Genomic DNA, 20,479 nt, shown 5'->3' on the forward strand with positions numbered 1-20,479 from the left:
CACAAACCTCTTCATGCAGGGGCCCTGCGCACACCGGCGGGCCCCCAGACCTGGCAGCCTCGGTCATGCACGTCAGCTTCGTCCCCGACGTCGGTGACGTGGAAGCATTATAACCTTCTCGTGATTCGAGAGAAAGTCCTTGTATTCATTTAGCGTTGCAATGCGTATACATCAATCATGTAATTTGTAGGTTGGCTTCTTGGAGGAATAGTCCCCATGAAGATCTCTTCCACTTCGGTAAATTCGGTTATAACATACTCTGCTTTGTAAACTTTGAAATTGATTCACATATAAGAAGAATGCTTGCCTTTACAATATTCAGTGCTTCAGTTGGTTAGAAATTATACCATAGCCCCCCCAACCATACCTAGTTAACACAATGTATCTTGGGACAAGTGTTCTTTTCTTCCCAGCCTTTATGTAATAGCTTCTAAAAGCGTGTTCGGGTTTGATTTTGAATTCTATAGAGTCTGTTTTCTCCCATGGTATGGTTTGAAATATTATTCCCTGCATCTACCTTTCTGCTGTAGATTTTATTTGTCACAGCGACTCAGAGGTTTCAATAGCAAAATGGGAACTATAGCTTGCAGGTCATTATAATCACAAATATCTTTTATGTCTCTTTGACAGCAAATAGTACGGTGGAAACAATATTGATGCAACAACTGTAACATCTTGAAAGGGTCTTGGATTTGGTCCATTAGATAAGCCCTCTGTGATTTAATTTTTCCTCCAAAGGAGTATGAAAGCATAAACAGTATTACTGCGGCCCAAAATTAACCTTCTATATGTAGATTACGAAGCTAAGAATATCAATATCATCTGATGGGAGACCGAATACTGTCCTTGAAATACCCTGCTTCAAGCTCTAGGTCTAGTTTGTTTATAGACAATCGGGCAGATTGGACCTAATGAAGTGATGGAGATAATCGTTCAAGAGCAACTGGATATACAGCTCGAAACAATCCTAGTCCAAACATATAGGACCGACCCTTCAATTACGAGGGTCAAGTGTTAATGCATATCTAAACATAGGCTGGCGTTAAGTCTTTGCATATAATTACATGTGATGCATTCAATGCATTAATACAATGCTCACAAGCCACGCTCCACCTAGGTAATAATACCCAAACCCCTGTTTGTAGCGACTGTTATTAACAAAAGGCATGGAATGATTTTGAACCTGATTATGGTTTTTAATTTACTTTCAGGAGTACTTACTCATTAATAGTACTTGAAAAAACTAAAAAGTAACAACTAATGATTAATCGGCTTTTATAACAACATGCAAACTCCTTTCATTTCAGACTGCCAAGTTTTATTTTCTTCCCAACTTCTCCCACAACGCAGGGCCCACTTTTAGTTACTGGCTTCTTTCGTAATTTTCAAAACTTGCACATCTTACTACGACAGCTGTTACATAAACAATGCGCGGCTCCATAATTGAACTCGCTCTATTTTCGTGGCTATTAAACACTGCTTTGGCAGTCCCAGAGCATGTCTATTGCTACGTCGACCGTAATCCCACTGCAGTTACCACTCAACGCGGCCTGCGTAAGGGTGATGTAATGTGGCCCCAATCGAAACTACCGGCCCTCCAAAATGCTGGGAAAGAAGCGAGAGGAGATAACACGATTTATTCCGTCAGCACAGACGGGATCGACCAACTATTTGATGAAGCGGGCGGGAAATGGGTGGCAAACGCCAAAATCCCCCTCGACAAAATTCTAGGATGGGAGGTCTTTTTTGAAAAGAATGGGCGTATGGTGTCGGTTTATAATCCAAGAAACAGAAAGTGACCCTACAATTAGGGTGCTAGCCCGTTTGGTGGAATTTAGGTAGCCCATGTAGCCACTGTATATCGTCAAAATCGAAATATCGGGTAATTTGTTCCTAGGACAGGGTATAGTGGGTTAAACAACCCCCTCGCAAGCACTTGCACCTTTTTATTGTAGTAATTGCATCTATCTGTAAAAGTCGGCGTGACGTTACGTTCGCAGTAATTTATTAGACAGAAATACTGACCCGGCTGGTTTTATCTACAGACATGCCCGAACCTGCCCACACAAGCTTGGTAATTGGAGAGTGGTGGGTGTCCTTGTGTCATTTCCCAGCGTTCAATTTATATCCATCGAGGCTTGCTGTTGCTGCAGTTCTGCTCACGGCTTGGGTCGAGGATAAGCATATTCCCAAGTGAATCCCATATGTAAGGTTGGCAGTCGGACTGGTATTAGCACGAAACGAAGATGAGCAAAACTATAGCCAGCCCTAGGGCGGTCGGCAACAATGCGGCCCTGAAGTAAAAAGGGTTTATGGCCAAGCATTATGAGAGGGTAAGCCATGTATCGGATGATTTACTGTAATGTCGGTCTCATTTGCAGGAAGTGCCGGCCAGTACTGCCGACCTATATGTTAATTTGATGTTATAAATATGTCGACCTAACCTTTTAATGGGCCGTGAAGATAAATGACAAGAGCCCAGTAACACTAGGCTCATTGAAGACAATTAAGCTTTGGTCAAGCATGCGGGGACCTGGAGGTATTGCTTTCCCGCTGATGGAGAGCCCAACGTTGTGCTTGTAGACCCATACGGTATAATGGATTGGCCGGCGCCCAGTTTAACCACTTACCTCGCTGGCAGTGTTAGTAGCAAGTCATAAGTTTTTGAGAATCTGGATAGATGGATAGTAGTACTTTCAACTGTATACTTAAAGTGGTTGATTGAGATCAAATTATTAAAAGCTGAGGGTATAACGTAACGCAGGACAAGAAGGAACCTAGCCAGAATAAAAAAGAAAACCAAAAGACTTTTATCCTGATAGCTCATAACGCCTCCCTTGATACGGTCCTGTTTGTCCAGCTGGCGCCTCATAAAGATAAGTGGACGGCACCTCATAGAGCGGTATGGACGAAGTGTCTATGAGCTCTGACTTTTGGGCCATAGGATGGGTCCCCGCGTCGATTCCTAAGCCAAATGTTGGACCGCCGTACGGCTGGTATATTGCATAATTCTTATTTTCTGTTCCCCGTGCCTCAAAAGCTGCAGTTGCGGTGACCGGCGCCTTCTTTCCCCGCCGTCTCCGTCGCAACAAGATCCAGACAATGACGCCAAGGGCAAGTAGAAGAACGAGGGCTCCACCGACGACAATGCCTACCAGTGCCCCAGTCGGCAGCGAGACACCGCCGGTGGTGGCGGTGGCGGCAGCGTCGCCAGTCTCTTCACCCTCTGGTGACGGCTTAGCGGGCACGGTAGCCACAGCCGGTGGTGGTGAACTACCTGTCGAGTTGTCGGCCGCGCAAAATTCAGCGTCGGTCAGGTCCAGCCCGCGTTCGTCTATGGCGACCAGGTCAGGCACGGCATCCTTGGCGATGTCAGCTGACGACCACATGCTGAACTGGCCGGCGTCGTAATTAACGAGGAGGTAAGCGACAGCGGCGAAGTGCATGCCCAGTTGCGCCATATCATTCGCGTTGACGTCCTGCATCGAGTCGATGAGCAGCTCGGGAGGCTCGGCGCGGTCGATGATTATGTCGCCCGTCTTGCGGTCGACGGACTGGTGCGGGACCACGAGCTGGTCATTCTCGAGCCGAGCAACCATGCCGCTGCCGAGCTTGATGGACATAGCTCCGTCGTAACTGTGGAGCTCATATCAGTTCAGGATCCGGATCAGGATGAGAATCTGGTACTGATCCAGGTTCTTGTTTTCTGGTTCAACTTACGGTTTTTGCTCCTTTTTAAAACGGAGATTGTTCCAGTTCAGTCCAAAGGCACGGTCCATGTCATAAATAGTGTAGCCCATGGCGCCCAAAAGGTTGTCGACATATGGATCATAAGGTATGCGCACGGCCAAGGGAAGGTTCGGCTGGACGCAGGCCTGGATGGCACTGGACCTGGACTTGGGGAAAATGCTAAAGTTGGTGCCGTTGGGAAAGTTGAGCTCCATGTCGTTAATGGAAACGACCAGACCCGATGGGCACTGCTGCGGCTTATCGGCAGCAATGGGCTGCGTATACCTTTTGGCACCGGGTTTAATCCTGGCCTTATCATAGCCACCCAGTACAACCGACCCGTCGATACCGCCTTTGGATCCGGCCGTCTTAGAAGGACGCCCCCAGGCGAAGGCCCAGCTCAACGAGGAGATCTTGGCCGAGCCTTTGAGCGCCCGGAGGATCGTCGAATTGGACCCTAGGCCGAAAGCGTGCATCGGGGTGTAACCTTGGGCGCCCCAATCCCTAGTCGCCTCGCGCAATGGAAACCCGGGCAAGCTTAGGTTTGAGTTGAGCGTTATTGTATCAAGGAAACGCATCGCGTCACCCCAGTCCCTGTTATCCGCTCCTTCGGTCTGGAAGAGGTTTGCCTCGGTTGCGCCGGCGGGCTTGTGCGTTTTCGAATTTTGTCCGTTGTAGGCCCCGCCCCGAAGAGTCGGGCAGCCGTCTGTCGTCCAGTTGACCGGCCCAAAATTGTAGGCACCCTCGCAGGAACCGTTGATGCCATAGAGTAAGACGCCGTCGTGGTTCCTGGGAAGGTGGGTATTTCGATTAGCCAACTACGCCACTGCCCATGTGGCCACAAGACCAGTGGCTTCAAACATACAGCTATTCGAGAAAAGAAGTTAGACTTACCACAGGGGAAGCATCGCTTGGCGCTGTTGAGGATCACCAATGCCCATCTCGACGCCACGGGCTGTCTTGCCGTTGGAGATCTGAACATCTCCGAGACGTAACACGATCGGCCTTGGTGCACACTTCCCTGTGACTACTTGTGGCAGCGTGTGCAACAAAAGAACGACAGCAAACAACATTACAAAACCATACCGTCGGGCTGGTATAACCATGGCAGCACCAGCATCGAGTAAAACGGGGACTGGTGCTGTCAAGCCAGCGCGTTCCATATCAGAAAAGAAACAAGATCAATATAAAGGGATGTCGACTTGTGATGCAAGGATCGTTCCCAGGAAAGGAGCATGGCTTATCTTTGCTCATGCCAAACACATCGGGGGAAATAAAGAAATAAACGAAAGAGGAATTCGATGCACAGAGGGGAATGATTAATTTACGCCTATGTTCGGACTGAACAGTGAGAGATTATAAGGTGGACCTTGCCGTGCAGCAAGGACGATTAGCTTTTGCTCATAATATTCAAAGCCGAGCCGCTCAGCCGCCCACTCGCCCGCCTGGATTTGATATGAGGATAGATACGTAAGTCGGGTGCGGCAACCAAAGCAAGCCAACAGCACGTATCGTACTACTGTATCCAGTACATGCCTGGACAACCCCACCACTTAATTACCCACCAGCTCAAGGTACCAAGTTTACCTGGGTACGGTAGGCAAGGTACATATGATGAAGTTCTCTATGCCAATGGCCATACATAGCCAGATAAGCCAGCGTATGTATGGGTGGATGAATACCGGACTGCCAGGCATCAAACCCCATTGTTGAATGGAGAATAGCACAGGGGATAGCAAGAAACGGGTGGGAGAGGAAGGGCGGTAAACAAAAAACTTGCCAGGACTGTACTGCATACTCGGTACCTTACTCAATAGACGCCGCCAACTTCCTTGGCCAGTGCCCAAGTCCGCGCCTAAAATCTGCAAAGTCTCTCTGTTGGTTGTGCTACACTACTTTATAGCTGTTTATACTACCTTGCAGACATAGAATGCGGTAAAGAAACAAGGCAAAGAAATTTTTTTTGATTGGTAGGCTGGGTGGACGACATGGGCGGCAAGGCTGCGTGAAATCAAAATAGATGCTGCTGTTAGACGCGGAGCTAACCGAACGAGATTTATGGTTAACAGTAATTGGCGGCGCTACATGTACCCACCTGTCTACCCCTGAATGAACATGGATCCTGAAAAAGGTAAGGGAGGCACTCCGTAGGGCTTAACAAACAACATATGAGGACAGCGTAAGTTGAAGTACCATCAATATTTTTACCCTGTCCGTATTCATTCAGATTTGGATTGTAATTACTTACCAAGCACTGGCCGTTGTCGTTTTCCCTTTCTTGTTGGTGTTGGTCGTTCGGTCCACACACTTTGACACCTCCGGAGTGGTGAAATTTCGTTACCGTACTGTCGGGACCGCCAAGGGCGCGTAGAGTCAGCCTTCCATTAATCGACGAATAAGACCGCAGCTGGCCCCCATTTGGCCGCCAGGAGGGGAGAAACCACCACACTTGGTCCCCTCATATGATGCCACTTTGACGACTTGTATTATGGGGCCTTCCAGGGTGACCACAAAAGGGGTAAGGCTTGACAGCAAGCCGATTCAACCTGACACTGGTCCCTCGTCGACTTGAAGCTCACCGCTGTGGTCGATGATGTTGTTAGCTCGTTCCTCTTCCTTTGCATTGTTATTCACAATCACCGCCTCCCCAGGGTCAAGCGTGTCTGCGCTGAGTTGAGACACCACGGCCATGAACAAGCCCATCCAAATCCCCAGAATGGCCCTGCGGTTGTTAGCCGTACCGCCACGTTTGAGGCGATCCCAAGTCCCGGCCATACTTGCCTTGATTTTGCTATTCGTCTTGTTTTCAATCAGTTCGTCTTTCCGTCACGCTGGCACACCACCTGCATGGTTGTCGGGTTCATCCCACCAGTTCCCCTGGGGCAAGAAGCACCCTGCCAAACCACCGCCAACGCTGCCAGAACTCAAGATTCTCGACCTCGCAAACAGCAGAGGCACAGGCAACTCGACAGCTGCCCAAGAGGAGCCTGAATTCTGCGCTCAACGCTTCGGGCCCGCCTATCTCCAAAACCTACGAGACAATGCGATTGAATACTGCAAGGTCGCTCCAGGCGAGCATCCAAAGCCCTTTCGCATGACCTGTTTCCACAGCCACACGCGCAGCAACGGGGAGCCGGACTCGCTTTGCATTGCTCAGGGCGCCAAATTTGACGTGGAAAGGGGGAAATTCGTATTCGATTGTACCGTACGGCCGCCGACGTCGGAAGAAGTAGGACGCGGACTGGTTCCATTTGACAAACTCCCGGCCTATTGGTACGAAACGGGGCCGAAGGAAATAGTTGACCAATATGTCGATTTTCAAAACAAACCAGTGGAAAATCCAGGGGATAATGTCAATCATGCCCAAGTGCAACAGTCCTTACCCATTAACATCCTAATCAAGCGCGAAGGCTCTGGCCACCCATGGCACACGCTCATGGAGATTTGGTCTCTGGCAAACACGATAGATGTGCTGAGGTTGAGTGCAGACCCCGAGACTGGCGGTGCTTTTTTTACCGCGCCAAACGACGCCGAGAGGACGCAGGTGATCATTTTGGACAACAACGAGGACGGTCCGTTTTTCGACCTTTGGACATTATTTACAGGACACAGGCCTGTCCGAATTTCGGCTGCGCTCGAGGCCCTGAAGAAGAGCAATTCGGCGGCTGATACCACATTAGCCCTCTCATCAAGCCAATTGCACAACGTTGTTATACCGCTGGCGGGCGCCGCCAACCCGTTGTGGCAAAACGACTGGGAGGATCGCGACTGCAAAGATGCGCCACTGATCAAGGTCTTCGTGCGCCGTGTACTGCACCACCTTGGCCTGGAGCCATTCGAGCCCCCGTCTATGTCACTTTCGCCCGACCCCAAGAAACAGATCAGATTGACCTTTATCGACCGCCGCGGTTCCCGCAAACTTTTGGGCCAGGAGAAGCTGCTCGATGCGGCGCGCCGCGTGCATCCGGACGTTGAGATACGGTCTATTGACCTTGCCTCATTATCGTTCGTTGACCAGATTCGGCTCGTGCGCAGCGAGACTGACATATTAGTCGGTGCGCATGGTGCCGGCCTGACACACGTCATGTTCCTCCGTGGTGGATGGGAGGGCGGCGGGAAGGCTGTGGTAGAGATCCAACCCAGCGAGATGAGCTACAAGGGCTTTCGCAACCTCGCGTACATGCTGGGTCACGAGTACTTTGTCGCAAAAGCCGAGACATTGTCCCAGGAGGACTTGGATAGAGAAAGAACCGAGGCCGAAATCAAGGCCAAGCAAAAAGCAGATGCGGTAAAAGAAGATGCAGCCCCAGTCCCGACTGCACCAGCCGCGCTGGAGAACACGAGATACGTAGACGAGGGGGTGGATGAAAAGAAAGAAACAGAGAAGAGAGGGTCCAAGGCATTACTTGACCAAGAACTAGAGGACAGTCTCCTCTACATGCCAGGCACGCATCTGGCGAAACGAGACAAGTGGCATTTTGCCGACGTTAGAATTGGCGAAAGCGAATTTTTGGAGTTGATCGGCGCAGCTGTTAAATATGTGAAGAGTAAATGATAGATAATATGCATGAATGCGCTTGAAGAAATTTCTCACAGAAGATAGCTCCATGTTTTGGCACTAGCGTTAGCTGTTCGATTTAACGTTTAGAGATGCTACATTACGTCATCATCAGGAACGGAGGAGGGGCAGAAATACCCCTTGAACATATATAACCGATATTCGCGGTGCAATACCCTCGTGGAGACAAGAAAAGTAAGATCGAATTGTAATATAAACGATAATTACCGGCCAATTCCAGAAGAAGCTGTGCCTGCACAGAAATGCCAGTTAGTTATCACAAAGCAGTGCGGGTGGGGGCTGTCTTTGTCAACTTCCATCCCAAACTTGGCATGTGGTGACAGCACAATGAAGTGAGAGTGGCCGAGAAAAAAAAAAAAAAAAAAAAAAAAAAAACATACACACGAGGCCACATGTAAATCAAGGGTTGTACCTCTCGGGTGGTAGGTATCGACCTGCTTCTGTGTCTGCTTAGTCGGGCTGTTTAAACATCGACGGTCCCGATGTTACCAGGTGGGTGGGCACTCATGCGCAGGTAACCTCTGGGAAATACTGGGTGTTATATGTTTTAGCTTTTATCGTTGGCGCCCCACGAGAAGACATTCACCCAATGCAAGATGGAAACAATCACTATTTGGTCCAATTAAGCAACCGGGCTGCGGTGATGCACACTTCTGCAGTACAGCGGTAACTTGCAGCCTGAGCGAATGGCCAGCCTCTGGCATTGCCGTTGTAATATCAAAATGGATTTCATATACCTGTAGACATCACTGGGGGCGAGTGAAGGCAACTCTACTTCCTGCCTACTCGACTTGTATTGCTGATTCATGAATCGTTATAATCTATATTGCTCGCCATAAATTTTGAGATATCCCGCCCGGCAGCATGAGTTACGGTCCTAAACACAATTTACTCCTTCTCAAGAACAGCAGGAGCCACAATCTCCTTGCCCTTGAAAGCCTCCAAGCCTTCGCCGCCCTATTATTGGTTTTCGGTCAGTATTCGTGACAATTTGAATATATGAATCTACAATGTAGACGTGGCAAGGATATAACAAAAAGATTATGCAACTTACATAGCTGACCAGTGGTGACACCTCGACACCGGCGTCGGCCTTCTCTCCAGTCACGACGGCGCCGGCGGCAGCCACCCACCTCTTGCCCTGGTCCATGATGTCATGCTTGCTGGTGTCGGGGTCGTCCTCGCCGGTGCCGCGGGCGTTCTTGAGGGGCGAGAACTCGTCCTCGCGGCGGACCTCCATGCAGGCAAATTTGCTCAGCTCGAGCATGGGGAAAACGTCAAAGACGAACTGTTCGAGCTTGATACCGTTGGGCTTCTCGGGCTTGACAGTCTCGCCCGACTCGAGGTTGGCGTGCGGGATCTTCTTGCGGGCGACGTGGTGAGGTAGCTTGTGGGCCCACAGCGGGATGCTCTCGAGGAAGCGGAAGCTGTAGTAGTGGTTTACGATGTTTGCGGCGCGAAACTTGAGCACGCCGTCGCCGAGCTTGGGGTCCGTCGCCTCGGCAGTCTCCTTGTCGATCTCGCTGTACTCGACCACGTCTGGCTTGCCGTTCTTGAGCAGGATCAGGCCAACCGACTCGGTAGCGTTGCGCTTGCGCACCACCTTTGTCGCGATGTCGACGTCCTTGGCTGCCGAGAAGCCGATGAAGACAGGGTCGGCGACCTTAACGAGGCAGTTGTCGACGCAGTAGGCGTGGATGTGCTCAACGCCGCGCTTCCGCATGTCGTCCAGCACGCCCGACACCACCAGGGCCTGGTAGATGCCGCCGTTGCCGTCGGGCGCAACGGCGAGCTTACCCTTGGACTCGAGCAGGATCTTGCCTTCGTTCGAGATGCAGGGGAGCACGCCCTGCTCGAAGAACTGGACGTTGGCCTTGTCGAGGCCAAAAAAGTTGTGCTTCTCAAAGAACTCCTCGGTCGGCTTGCGCGTCGGGCCCGAGGTCATGACGTACCAGGGCACGATTGCGGGCTTGTCGGCACCGGCCTTCTTGGCAGCGAGTTGCTGGACCTTGAGGATGCGCTCGGCCTGAATTTGGAACAGGGACTTGGACGACGGCAGACCGATGTCGAAGCACCCCTTGGGGGCCGAGCTACCCAACCGTGTACCCTGACCACCGGCCATCAGGACGACGCCGACCTTGCCCTTCGCGATGATGTCGAGACCTGAGTTGTACCAGCCTTCGACATCCTTGGGGTCTGAGTCTAATATGCTCGCCGTGGCCGACTCTGGGAGTGGCTCGAGGGTCGGGGCCTTGCCGTCATTGTCGGTCTTGGGCGGGTTGAGGGCACGGTCAGTGATCTTGTTGATGTGGTCTGGGTCGATCTGACTGAGCTGTTGGAAGAGTGCAGCCTGCTCGTCGGTCGAGAGTGAGTCGTAGAATGTAAAGACCTGCTCTTGCCCGGCCTTGGTATACTTCCCCCGGAGCTGGGCGAGCTGCTCGTCCGATGGTGGGGTAGCTGAACTGCCGCTCAGACCCAGAACCTTTTTGACCGTATCCATATTTTCTATTTGCTTGCTAAATTTGGGGGTTGGTTTTTGGATGCCGACTTGGCACAGAAGATCAATTTGTACAAATTGGCAAAGCAGATCAGATTCTTCTCGTTTTTCTCCCGTCTGAACTGTCCTGTAAAATCAAAAGTGAGATCAACAAGAAAACGGCGGAGCTTTATATCTCTCGTAATACGAATACACCTTACCTCCTTGCTTTTGCGTTCAGGGGCTTCAACACCTCACTGGCTTCTCAGCTGCCCCGCTCAACACGAACGGCGCCTCAATGGTCACTGACGTAGGCGGGGCAGCGGCTTTTAGTGCCGGTCTTTGATCCTGAGCAAAGTTAGGCTCCACTAATGCTAGATGGACTCCACCCTTTCCCAACCAAGCTTGCCTGCCCTATCAGGTCTGGCCCTACTTCCATGCGGACAGTGGTTCGAATCGAAACCTTGAGGACCGCCAAAGTCCGTCACATGTTCGCCAGGAGAAGGCGCGAACCGCAACCTTTCAGGCCAGCGCCGCGCCATGGGCGAGCGCACAATTTCTCCCCCAGATGAAAAGTTGTCACAGAGTGCGACATTCTGTATATACATAGATACGTACATGAGATATTAGCGAAAACAGGCAGAAAACATCATTGAGAACCCCGACTTACTTGGCCGCCCACGCGACAAACCCATCACCAGCCAACAGCATGTCAGGCAGCCCCAGTTCACCGACATCGCCCGCCAATGACAGGCCACAAACTCCGGGGGAGGCGGGCGCCTCGGACATGGTCGTCAACGCGAATGGCAAGCGTCGTCTAACTGAAGAGGAAAAGAGGGAAAACCACACTCGTTCTGGTGCGTCCTTATGGCCGACAAACTTCCTGGCGCTGTCAATTGAGCCTGACTGACATGTGGTTTATGTAGAGCACAAGAGAAGAGAGACGATACGCGGCCACTTTGAGAGGATATGCGCCATCGTTCCAGAACTCGATAGCTCAATGTCACGATCTGAAGCCCACGTGATTGTGATGTCGCATACTTACATCAAGGAGCTCAAGGCAAGAAGACGAGCGCTTGTTGAGTTTCTAAGGTCCAAAGGGGTTGAGATTGACGAAAGCAAGCTTAGGTGAGTGTCAAATTATCTACCAAACCTTCAAGTCGCAGAGCGTCGCAGCTGATAAGAGGAACGCCGTCTGTAGCCTAGATGTGGCAACTCTGGACTACACTGAGAACAATGTGCATCCAGAAAATGGCACATAATTATTATTTGGGGTATTATTGAAACGATTTAGCAGACAGCGGATCTGGGCCCACGGGACACAGTTGCTTTGGATTCGGAGCTGGCAGCGTTGGTAGCTCTGTCGAATTTGTTGGGAAGGCGGTCTTGTTTTTAGCGCACAATTATCACTTTCAACAGGAAATTACAGAAAGGGAAGAGGGTCCAATGGACACATCTCTTGCAACTGATATTACAAAGGCTCTTGCTCCGTCGCAAAGCCCGCACAACCTATGCGGATTGTGATTATTGATATGCTTCTACTGAGCCTCGTAAGAGCTTGCGAATTGAGGCAATGTCTAACTTGACCGGTCGTTTGTGCGATTTTGACGAGGTTCCGTCTGGTAAAGTGACGTCTGGCATTGCAGACATGTCGATGGGCAATATGTCCGAGTCGACCTCGCTATTTCCGACGGTGACGATAGCACCGTAGCCCTTGGACTTGGCTTCTCTTATTTTGAGTGGCAACGAACGGGCACTATTATCGATGTCGATCGCCAACTGAGATGCTGCCGCAACTTCGCCGTCTTTCTGCCCGAGCAGTTGATCTCTGACTGCGAAGGCCTTGTCCACGACACGTGCCGTATCATTCAGCGTGACAACCATGACCTGGCGGGGGTTTAGCCAGAAAGGCCATTTGCTATTGTAGTGCTCGATAAGAAGAGCCATCAACCTTTCGACAGAACCAAGGACCGCGCGGTGAATCATGACAGGCCTTTCAAGAAGCGCCGTTGCATTTGCGTCGCCATTCTCAGGAGGCGGTGCTTGATACTCGAGCTCGAACCGCTTTGGAAGCTGAAAGTCAAGCTGAACCGTAGCAGTCTGGTGCTCCTTGCCATCCGAATCTTGCAGAATAATGTCTATCTTGGGGCCGTAAAAGGCGCCGTCACCAGGATTCAACGTCCAAGGCTCACCGAGGGAATCGAGTGCAGCCTTGAGCGCCGTCTCGGCCTGATCCCATTCTGCCAGTTCACCGATATAATGGTCCTCCGGCCGTGTAGAAAGCACCAGCCTATACGGCCCCAGCTTTAGTGTATCATATGTTGTCTTGACAAACGATAGCGTCTGTCGGATCTCTTCCTCGATTTGTGAAGGCCGACAGAAAATGTGACCGTCGTCTTGGTGGAAGCGACGCACGCGAGTCAGCCCACTCAACGCGCCAGAGACTTCGTTCCTGTGCAGGGGACTAAAATCTGCGTAGCGTATCGGTAGGTCTCTGTAGCTGCGAAGCTGGCTGGCAAATATGAGGCAGTGGCCGGGGCAGTTCATTGGCTTGAGGCCATATTCGTCTGCCTCGTTGTCTCCGGTCGAATCGGCGCGAGACGGCGAGGCGCTGGTCACGGTGTACATGTCGTCTGAGTAGTTCTCCAGGTGGCCCGACTTTGCCCAAAGGGCTTTCTTGTAGATGGTCGGGGTGAGGACCTCTTGGAAGCCATAGCGAACATATTGTTTGCGTAAAAACTCGACAAGGCGGTTGAAAATTCGAGTACCGTTGGGAAGAAATATCGGAGAGCCGGGGGAGTATATTGATGTCGTGAAGAGTTCTTGTCTGACGCCGAGGGTTCGATGGTCGGGTGCTGCCAGGTCCGCTCCTGCAGAAGGTGTGGGTGTCGTTGATGCAGGTACGGGTTTTGATGTATGTGAAGCGCAAGATCTAGTGGTGCCTAGCCTTTGAGACAGAAATGGTAGCAGTATCCTTTGGTGTCCCGACCTCGCTAGTGCAAGTACGGGAATTCGAGAAGCTCTTAATGGCAACATCTGGTGGATGTGTAGTCCGACAAATGCGGCGACTTCGTTGTGGTACGTCAAGAACTTTGAAAATTCAAAGAAATTGGGCCTTTGTCAAACACAGTGGAACGTACCGAGCTCGAAGCGTCGCGCGTCAAGCTGATTTCCAGATGCGGTTAGTTCTGTGATGTATCTCACACCCTGACGGACTGGAATGCCAGCGGGCAGCAGGGAGTACCTGGTCCAGTCCTTGTGACTAGGCAGGCCCACAAAACAAGCTGATCACTTGATCAATGACTGTTCGTACGGTGCATTTGCTAATGTTCAAGGCAGTGAAATACAGTGAGACGGAATCCCGCGGTCAAGGACAGGCGTGTACCGTGATCGCCCTGGAGTACAAATCAACAGCGGCACCCCACATCCCCTGCAGCAAGGGCGACATCATCATTGCAGCTGTCATTCATTCTTGGGTTCGCGACGCGTGCCATTCATGCCGCTGTGCATCTTTTGCCGTTATAACCAAATCACTGGGAACCTGTAAGAAAAGACTTGATGCATTCTTCGTAATCCCCCTAATTCTTATTCTCGGATTGCAGTTTACTTCATTTCCATTTATTTCTTGTCAACCTGCTGCTGCCTTCCCCCACTGCATTCGATCGTTGCATAAACCCACCAATCCTTCAACACTGTTCAGGCTTAATTCCGATCGCTTTTGCCTCAAGGCTTTTTCGCCACCCGCACTCAATCGCCAAAAAAGCTCATATAAACTTGAACCCTCCTTCTTTGGAATTCGATCTTCTTTTTTCCAAACGGAGGAAACTCGCCGTGGCTGGGTTGGCTATCGGAATATCAATTGTGCCTGGGGCTTGTGCCTTTGTTCAAGTCATTTGATTCGACACAGCCGCTCTGATGCGCCACCCGAAACGCTCTTTCATCTCATGAGTTTTGTAGTTGGACAAGTACTTGGAAAGAGTCCAGCGATCGTAATCACAATGCCAGGACAACGGCGCAGGCAAGAAGTCCCTATTGAAAGCTCCTGGCGCATGGTGGAAGGCGAACACGACAGCTTCGATACTTCTATTGTCCCGGACGACGAGGATTTGTACCTCTCCAGTCAACCGTCGCAACTCTCATCAGGATCGCAAGGTCAAAGTTTCGGCAACTCTCAGGACGACAGCCTTCAATCATTTCTCAGCAAGGCCGAAGACGAGCAGGTCATTCTTAGATCACCATTCCGACCATCGGTTCCATCTTCGATCAGACACCCGTCCAGAGAGACCTTGAAGCACCGCTCACCGGATCCTGAATTCGTCATGCCTTCCGTGGAGATCGATAGCCCGCGACGGGGAGGCACCAGATCCTCCGCGCATGCGCGGAGTGTTGAAAAGACCTTCCTACGCCGGAGACAAGTCGCAGTTGAGCCTAGCGGCACACGTGTGGAGCATGACCAGAGACATACACAGGATTCTCAGCCAGGTCTAGGCGATAAGCTCGCCCAATCACTACCCTCAGCTATCCTCAATGTGCTCTCTTGGGGATTTGGCATCATTGGCTTGGCGTTTCGGTATGCGCAGAAGCCTTTGGCATTCGTACTTGCGGTTTACCTTTTCTTTGGTGGTCTGATCATCGCCCAGAACATGGCGACAAAGTCGATTGCAACATCCATGTCCCCGCTTTGTCGCATTCCGGGTATCTCATGGCTGAACCTGCCCTTCTGTCCCATGGTTATACCACCTGGTCAGAACCAAGCAGGTGGGAAGGTTGAGTTCGATGGCTTGATGAATATCCAGGAAAGCTTCGAAGAGGTTCTAGAAAAGAGCGCAAACGGAGTCTCTTTACCCATGGAAATGAAGCGTTCTGAGGCCTCTATCAGAGACTTGCGTACAATGGTGCGCTACAGCAACTTGCAAAGCAAAGAGGAGCTTGTGCTGGAATTCGATGGGTTCATCGACACAGCCAAGGTTGCCTCAAACGATCTACAAAGATTCAACACCCATGTCGGCTCAGCAGTTGACTCCGTCATCAGCATCAACCGGTGGACATCACGATACATCGACAGCCTTTCGACAGATCGCGGATCACAAGGATGGATTCAAGACTTTGCGCACTGGGCCTTCTCACCATTTCAGCCTGCGGTATTCTCTGAGCGCGTTCTGTTGGACAAGTACGTGGAGCATACGGCACTCGTGTCGGACAAGATTGCGGACTTGATCGTCGAGGCGCAAGCCGTCCTTCGCACTCTGTCCAAGGCAGAGGATCATCTGGGAATCATTTACGACTTTGTTACGCGAACGCAGAAGTCGGTGCAGTCGCGCAAGGACGACATTCTCTGGACGCTCTGGACGCTCGTCGGCGCGAACAACAAACACCTTCACAACCTGAACGGGCAGCTCTCTCTTCTGAAGAAGGTCGATGCACAGAGAAGCAGCGCGGTGAGGCAGGTGTCAGATCTTATCACAGAGCTTGAGAAGATACAGGCAGGTCTGGATGACCTGAGAGACAGAGTCGCCGAACCAGAAGTGGCTAGAGTGAGCGGCAAGACGGACATACCTCTTCGCGTACACATTGAGACGATAGATCGCGGCGTTGAGAGGCTGGAACTTGCAAGGAACCGCATCCGAGCGCTGGAGAATGAGAGGATTGCGCAAGTTTTGGCGCGGAACCCCAAAAAGGATAAAATGATTGATTCTACATGAGCAAGGAGTGAAGTCTTGTGGCAGCGCGCTGAAATGGCGGCTTGGTTGGATTGCATCAAATTTTCTTCTGAACTGGACACAAAGGTCTAGTAACCAATGACGACAACAACGATACTCGGGAAAACGACTACCTAGACAAGACCTTGAACCTCTTCTTTTCGGAGTTCTGGAGCAGTAATGGGATGGGTTATGAGACAAAGAACAGGAACTATATTTGGGCTAAAAGCAAGCAGACTGTGGACGGTTTCCTTTGCTAGGATTGGATTGTTTTTTTTTTTGTCAGGATAGAGACGAATGGACACGAAATGAATTTGGAATTCCGACGGCAGAACTGATCTAATCATACAAATCAAGTATTTACTTCGTAGCATTTGAGATTTGAGTTGCGTGACATGGTTTGCCCGGTCACAGCCTATACTTTCACGGTTTTTGTTTTTGTTTTATTTTTATTTTTATTTTTCTGGAAACGGTCAAAGCAAGGGGTGTAAAGAGTTGACATATGCAAATGAGCAGATAAAAAGGGCGGTTCTGCGCCTTATCTTTATCCGACTGCTCTGGCCCAGATCGGTTGTGTCCGATAGGTACTAACCAGGGAGCCTTGGTAGCATGGGCTTCTCTTATCGGCGACTAATAACGTGGGGTGCTGCATACGCGATGGAACCGGGGTGGAGAAACGGAAAGGGTGGAAGAGTCTCTGAGGTTGGTAGATGAACTTTGATCAGACATCCATCCAACCTCCTTGGGCACTTGCTTTTGTAATTGCAGTGATTCTTTTTTGTTTTTATACCCCAGATTTGCGGGCTTCTCGGTATCTCTTCGCTGTTATTCGTCGCATCCCACTCAAAGATGCATTTGGTGCCAAGAGAGGTAAGTAGCAGTATCATTAGGGTTATCCTACCCACTTTTTCCCCCATCGTTCCCTGAGCGATTCGTCCCATAATGTTTTGCTTGATGCGCGCACGCGCTGGTACACCTGCAGCAGGCGTTACCTCAAAACCACAGAGCCGCACATAGTGTACAAAGTCTCCCACTCCACTAAACAAGCTCATCACAACTCAACCAAGCATGTGCTATGCATTTAATGACTATACTAAATCAACATGCTCACTCACGCTTAACCACAGCTCGACAAGCTCGTCATCACCCAGCTTGGCCACCTTGCGCAACGTCGCCTGGCACGCGGCGTCAAACTGAACCACAGTGAAGCCACGGCGCTCATCACCTGCGTGCTGCAGGAGCTGATTCGCGATGGCGCCCATACCGTCTCTGACTTGATGTCGCTCGGTGCGACCATGCTGGGCCGTCGCCACGTCATGCCCAGTGTCTGCTCCACGCTGCACGAGATCCAGGTCGAGGGTACCTTTCCCTCGGGCACCTACCTCGTCACGGTGCACAACCCCATCGCCACGGACGACGGGGACCTGACGCGCGCGCTGTACGGGAGCTTCCTGCCCGTCCCGGACGCAGATCTGTTCTCAATGCCCGAACCCGAGGCCTATGAGCCCGAGGTGCAGCCCGGCGCTGTAGTCGCGGTCAAGGGCGTCGTTGAGCTCAACAAGGGCCGGAGGAGGCGGAGGTTGAGGGTTGTCAGCAAGGGGGACAGGCCGGTGCAGGTGGGTAGCCACTATCACTTTGTCGAGGCGAATGCGCAGCTCGAGTTTGACCGCGGCAAGGCTTATGGCTTCCGCCTCGACATTCCCGCCGGCACGTCGGTCCGTTTCGAGCCCGGCGATGCCAAGACGGTCACAATCGTCGAGATCGGCGGCTCCAAGACCATCCGTGGCGGGAACTGGCTTGCGAACGGAGATGTGGACTACTCACGCGTGGAGGAGTTTATCCAAAGCTGTCAAAGTCAAGGATTCGCGCACGTCCCGGCGCCCATCTGGGACGATGAGGACGTCAAGGGCTTCACGCTTGAGAGGAACGCCTACGTAACCATGTTCGGCCCCACCACCGGCGACAGAGTCCGCCTGGGAATGACGGACCTCTGGATCGAGGTGGAGCGCGACATGACGGTCTATGGGGACGAGTGTAAATTTGGTGGTGGCAAGACTCTGCGTGAAGGCATGGGCCAGGCGTCTGGGCGATCCGATGCAGAAACTCTGGACATGGTGGTCACTAACGCGCTCATCCTGGATTGGAGTGGTATCTACAAGGCCGACATCGGCGTCAAGAATGGTATGGTTGTAGCCATCGGCAAGGCTGGAAATCCTGACGTCATGGATGGCATCTCTGAAGGCATGGTCGTTGGAAGTTGTACCGATGTTGTTGCTGGCGAGGGCAAGATCATCACAGCTGGTGGAATCGACACTCACATCCACTTCATATGTCCGCAACAAGCAGACGAGGCGTTGGCTGCTGGTGTCACCACCTTCCTGGGCGGCGGAACGGGGCCGAGGTCGGTTTTTGGTTTTTTTTTTTTTTTTTTTTTTTTTTTTTGTCGCATCTACTCACTCAGCCGTTGTGGTCAGAAATACGATGCTAACTCGATAACCACACAGTGCTGGAACCAACGCAACGACGTGTACCCCCGGCAGACACTATACAAAACAGATGCTCCAGGCAGCTGATACGCTTCCTCTCAACATCGGAATAACAGGCAAGGGCAACGATAGCGGCCTGCCTGGCCTGCGGGACCAGGTCATTGCTGGACAATGCGGTCTCAAGATCCACGAGGACTGGGGATCAACACCAGCGGCCATCGATGCCTGTCTCTCGGTGTGCGAAGAGTTCGACGTTCAGTGCATGATCCACACCGATACGCTCAACGAGAGTGGCTTTGTTGAAGCCACAGTCGCCGCCTTCAAGGGACGGACAATTCACACGTACCACACCGAAGGCGCGGGCGGCGGCCACGCTCCCGACATCATCAGGGTCGTGGAACATGACAATGTTCTACCCAGCAGCACGAATCCGACCCGCCCATTCACGCGGAACACGCTGGACGAGCACCTCGACATGCTGATGGTGTGCCACCATCTCTCCCGGGACATCCCTGAGGACGTGGCTTTTGCCGAGTCGCGCATCCGGGCCGAGACCATCGCCGCCGAAGACGTGCTGCACGACCTGGGAGCCATCAGCATGATGTCATCCGACAGCCAGGCCATGGGCCGCGTCGGCGAGGTCGTGCTGAGGACCTGGAACACGGCGCACAAGAACAAGGTGCAGAGGGGCCGGCTGCCCGAGGACGAGGCCAACGGCAACGACAACTGCCGGGCCAAGAGGTACGTCAGCAAGTACACCATCAACCCGGCCCTGGCCCAGGGCATGTCGCACCTGATAGGGAGTGTCGAGGTCGGTAAGCTGGCGGACCTGGTGGTGTGGGATCCCGCGTGGTTCGGCACCAAGCCGAGCCTGGTCATCAAGTCGGGCCTGATCGCCTGCGCCATGATGGGCGACCCCAACGCCAGCATCCCCACAATCCAACCCATAGTCGCGAGGCCCATGTTTGCGCCCCGCGTGCCGCAGACCTCGGTCCTGTTCGTCTCGCAGGCCAGCATAGACCATGGCGTTGTGCAGACGTACGGGCTTCAGAAGCGCATCGAGCCCGTCAAGGGCTGCAGGAGCGTGGGCAAGAAGGACATGAAGCACAATGCCGTTATGCCGCGGATGAAGGTCGATGCCGAGACGTATACGGTGGAGGCGGATGGGGTTGTTTGCACGGCCCAGCCCAGTGACGAACTACCTTTGACGCAGCAGTATTTTGTATATTGAGTCGTGGAGGATCTTCTCCTGTGTATATATGTCAATGGCATGGAGAACGAGTAGCCAGGGCTGGAAGAAGTTCTTTTTTTTTTTTCACCGCATAAACAACTTGGCATGTGGCACTGATGCTGCCTGAAACTGGTCAAAAAACTTGAGGATGTCTAGATAATCATTTAATGTGCCAATCAAGCCTAGAGAATCTCTTTTTCTTCGAGACCTGTTAAACCACCCCGTCATTGTCTCATACATTAAAAACAAGGACAGCAATAACCAGCAGAAACCCACCCC

General features: G+C 51.8%; 7 protein-coding genes across 7 annotated transcripts; 4 read left to right on the forward strand and 3 right to left on the reverse strand.

The window, feature by feature from the left end:
* Nucleotides 1-2,810: 2,810 nt before the first annotated feature.
* Nucleotides 2,811-4,892, reverse strand: PgNI_04249 (uncharacterized protein; the record flags this gene model as incomplete). Its single annotated transcript, XM_031124299.1, has 3 exons — nucleotides 2,811-3,636; nucleotides 3,721-4,518; nucleotides 4,624-4,892. The coding sequence occupies 3 exons, from the start codon at nucleotides 4,890-4,892 to the stop codon at nucleotides 2,811-2,813; spliced, it is 1,893 nt and encodes a 630-aa protein (XP_030983440.1).
* A 1,526-nt stretch (nucleotides 4,893-6,418) lies between these two features.
* On the forward strand, nucleotides 6,419-8,284 carry PgNI_04250 (uncharacterized protein; the record flags this gene model as incomplete). The annotated part of the gene is made up of 1 exon (XM_031124300.1): nucleotides 6,419-8,284. The coding sequence occupies one exon, from the start codon at nucleotides 6,419-6,421 to the stop codon at nucleotides 8,282-8,284; it is 1,866 nt and encodes a 621-aa protein (XP_030984610.1).
* An 800-nt stretch (nucleotides 8,285-9,084) lies between these two features.
* On the reverse strand, nucleotides 9,085-11,159 carry PgNI_04251 (uncharacterized protein). The gene is made up of 2 exons (XM_031124301.1): nucleotides 9,363-11,159; nucleotides 9,085-9,265 (listed from the first exon to the last, which is right to left on the reverse strand). Exons 1-2 carry the CDS (start codon nucleotides 10,806-10,808, stop codon nucleotides 9,197-9,199), a joined length of 1,515 nt encoding a protein of 504 aa, XP_030984611.1. The 5' UTR covers nucleotides 10,809-11,159; the 3' UTR covers nucleotides 9,085-9,196.
* Nucleotides 11,160-11,310: 151 nt separating this feature from the next.
* On the forward strand, nucleotides 11,311-12,227 carry PgNI_04252 (uncharacterized protein). The gene is made up of 3 exons (XM_031124302.1): nucleotides 11,311-11,641; nucleotides 11,711-11,912; nucleotides 11,986-12,227. Exons 1-3 carry the CDS (start codon nucleotides 11,494-11,496, stop codon nucleotides 12,044-12,046), a joined length of 411 nt encoding a protein of 136 aa, XP_030984609.1. The 5' UTR covers nucleotides 11,311-11,493; the 3' UTR covers nucleotides 12,047-12,227.
* Nucleotides 12,228-12,308: 81 nt separating this feature from the next.
* PgNI_04253 (uncharacterized protein) lies at nucleotides 12,309-13,820 on the reverse strand (the record flags this gene model as incomplete). Its single annotated transcript, XM_031124303.1, has 1 exon — nucleotides 12,309-13,820. The coding sequence occupies one exon, from the start codon at nucleotides 13,818-13,820 to the stop codon at nucleotides 12,309-12,311; it is 1,512 nt and encodes a 503-aa protein (XP_030984022.1).
* Nucleotides 13,821-14,782: 962 nt separating this feature from the next.
* Nucleotides 14,783-16,486, forward strand: PgNI_04254 (uncharacterized protein; the record flags this gene model as incomplete). The annotated part of the gene is made up of 1 exon (XM_031124304.1): nucleotides 14,783-16,486. The coding sequence occupies one exon, from the start codon at nucleotides 14,783-14,785 to the stop codon at nucleotides 16,484-16,486; it is 1,704 nt and encodes a 567-aa protein (XP_030984607.1).
* A 797-nt stretch (nucleotides 16,487-17,283) lies between these two features.
* PgNI_04255 (uncharacterized protein) lies at nucleotides 17,284-20,476 on the forward strand. The gene is made up of 3 exons (XM_031124305.1): nucleotides 17,284-17,353; nucleotides 17,611-18,884; nucleotides 18,988-20,476. Exons 1-3 carry the CDS (start codon nucleotides 17,333-17,335, stop codon nucleotides 20,198-20,200), a joined length of 2,508 nt encoding a protein of 835 aa, XP_030984608.1. The 5' UTR covers nucleotides 17,284-17,332; the 3' UTR covers nucleotides 20,201-20,476.
* Nucleotides 20,477-20,479: the final 3 nt, after the last annotated feature.

This window comes from Pyricularia grisea, assembly GCF_004355905.1.
Source record: "Pyricularia grisea strain NI907 chromosome Unknown Pyricularia_grisea_NI907_Scaffold_2, whole genome shotgun sequence".
Lineage (NCBI taxonomy): Eukaryota > Fungi > Ascomycota > Sordariomycetes > Magnaporthales > Pyriculariaceae > Pyricularia > Pyricularia grisea.

What these genes read in the sequence shown, in the direction of transcription:
- PgNI_04251 (XM_031124301.1), bottom strand. Translation starts at nt 10,808, where the DNA reads ATGGATACGGTCAAAAAGGTTCTGGGTCTGAGCGGCAGTTCAGCTACC. An exon ending in TGTCACCACTGGTCAGCTAT is followed by an intron (nt 9,266 to 9,362) that starts GTAAGTTGCATA and finishes AACCAATAATAG; the next exon opens with GGCGGCGAAGGCTTGGAGGC.
- PgNI_04252 (XM_031124302.1), top strand. Translation starts at nt 11,494, where the DNA reads ATGTCAGGCAGCCCCAGTTCACCGACATCGCCCGCCAATGACAGGCCA. An exon ending in GGAAAACCACACTCGTTCTG is followed by an intron (nt 11,642 to 11,710) that starts GTGCGTCCTTAT and finishes TGGTTTATGTAG; the next exon opens with AGCACAAGAGAAGAGAGACG. An exon ending in ATTGACGAAAGCAAGCTTAG is followed by an intron (nt 11,913 to 11,985) that starts GTGAGTGTCAAA and finishes CGCCGTCTGTAG; the next exon opens with CCTAGATGTGGCAACTCTGG.
- PgNI_04255 (XM_031124305.1), top strand. Translation starts at nt 17,333, where the DNA reads ATGCATTTGGTGCCAAGAGAG. An exon ending in TGCATTTGGTGCCAAGAGAG is followed by an intron (nt 17,354 to 17,610) that starts GTAAGTAGCAGT and finishes GCTTAACCACAG; the next exon opens with CTCGACAAGCTCGTCATCAC. An exon ending in GGCGGCGGAACGGGGCCGAG is followed by an intron (nt 18,885 to 18,987) that starts GTCGGTTTTTGG and finishes ATAACCACACAG; the next exon opens with TGCTGGAACCAACGCAACGA.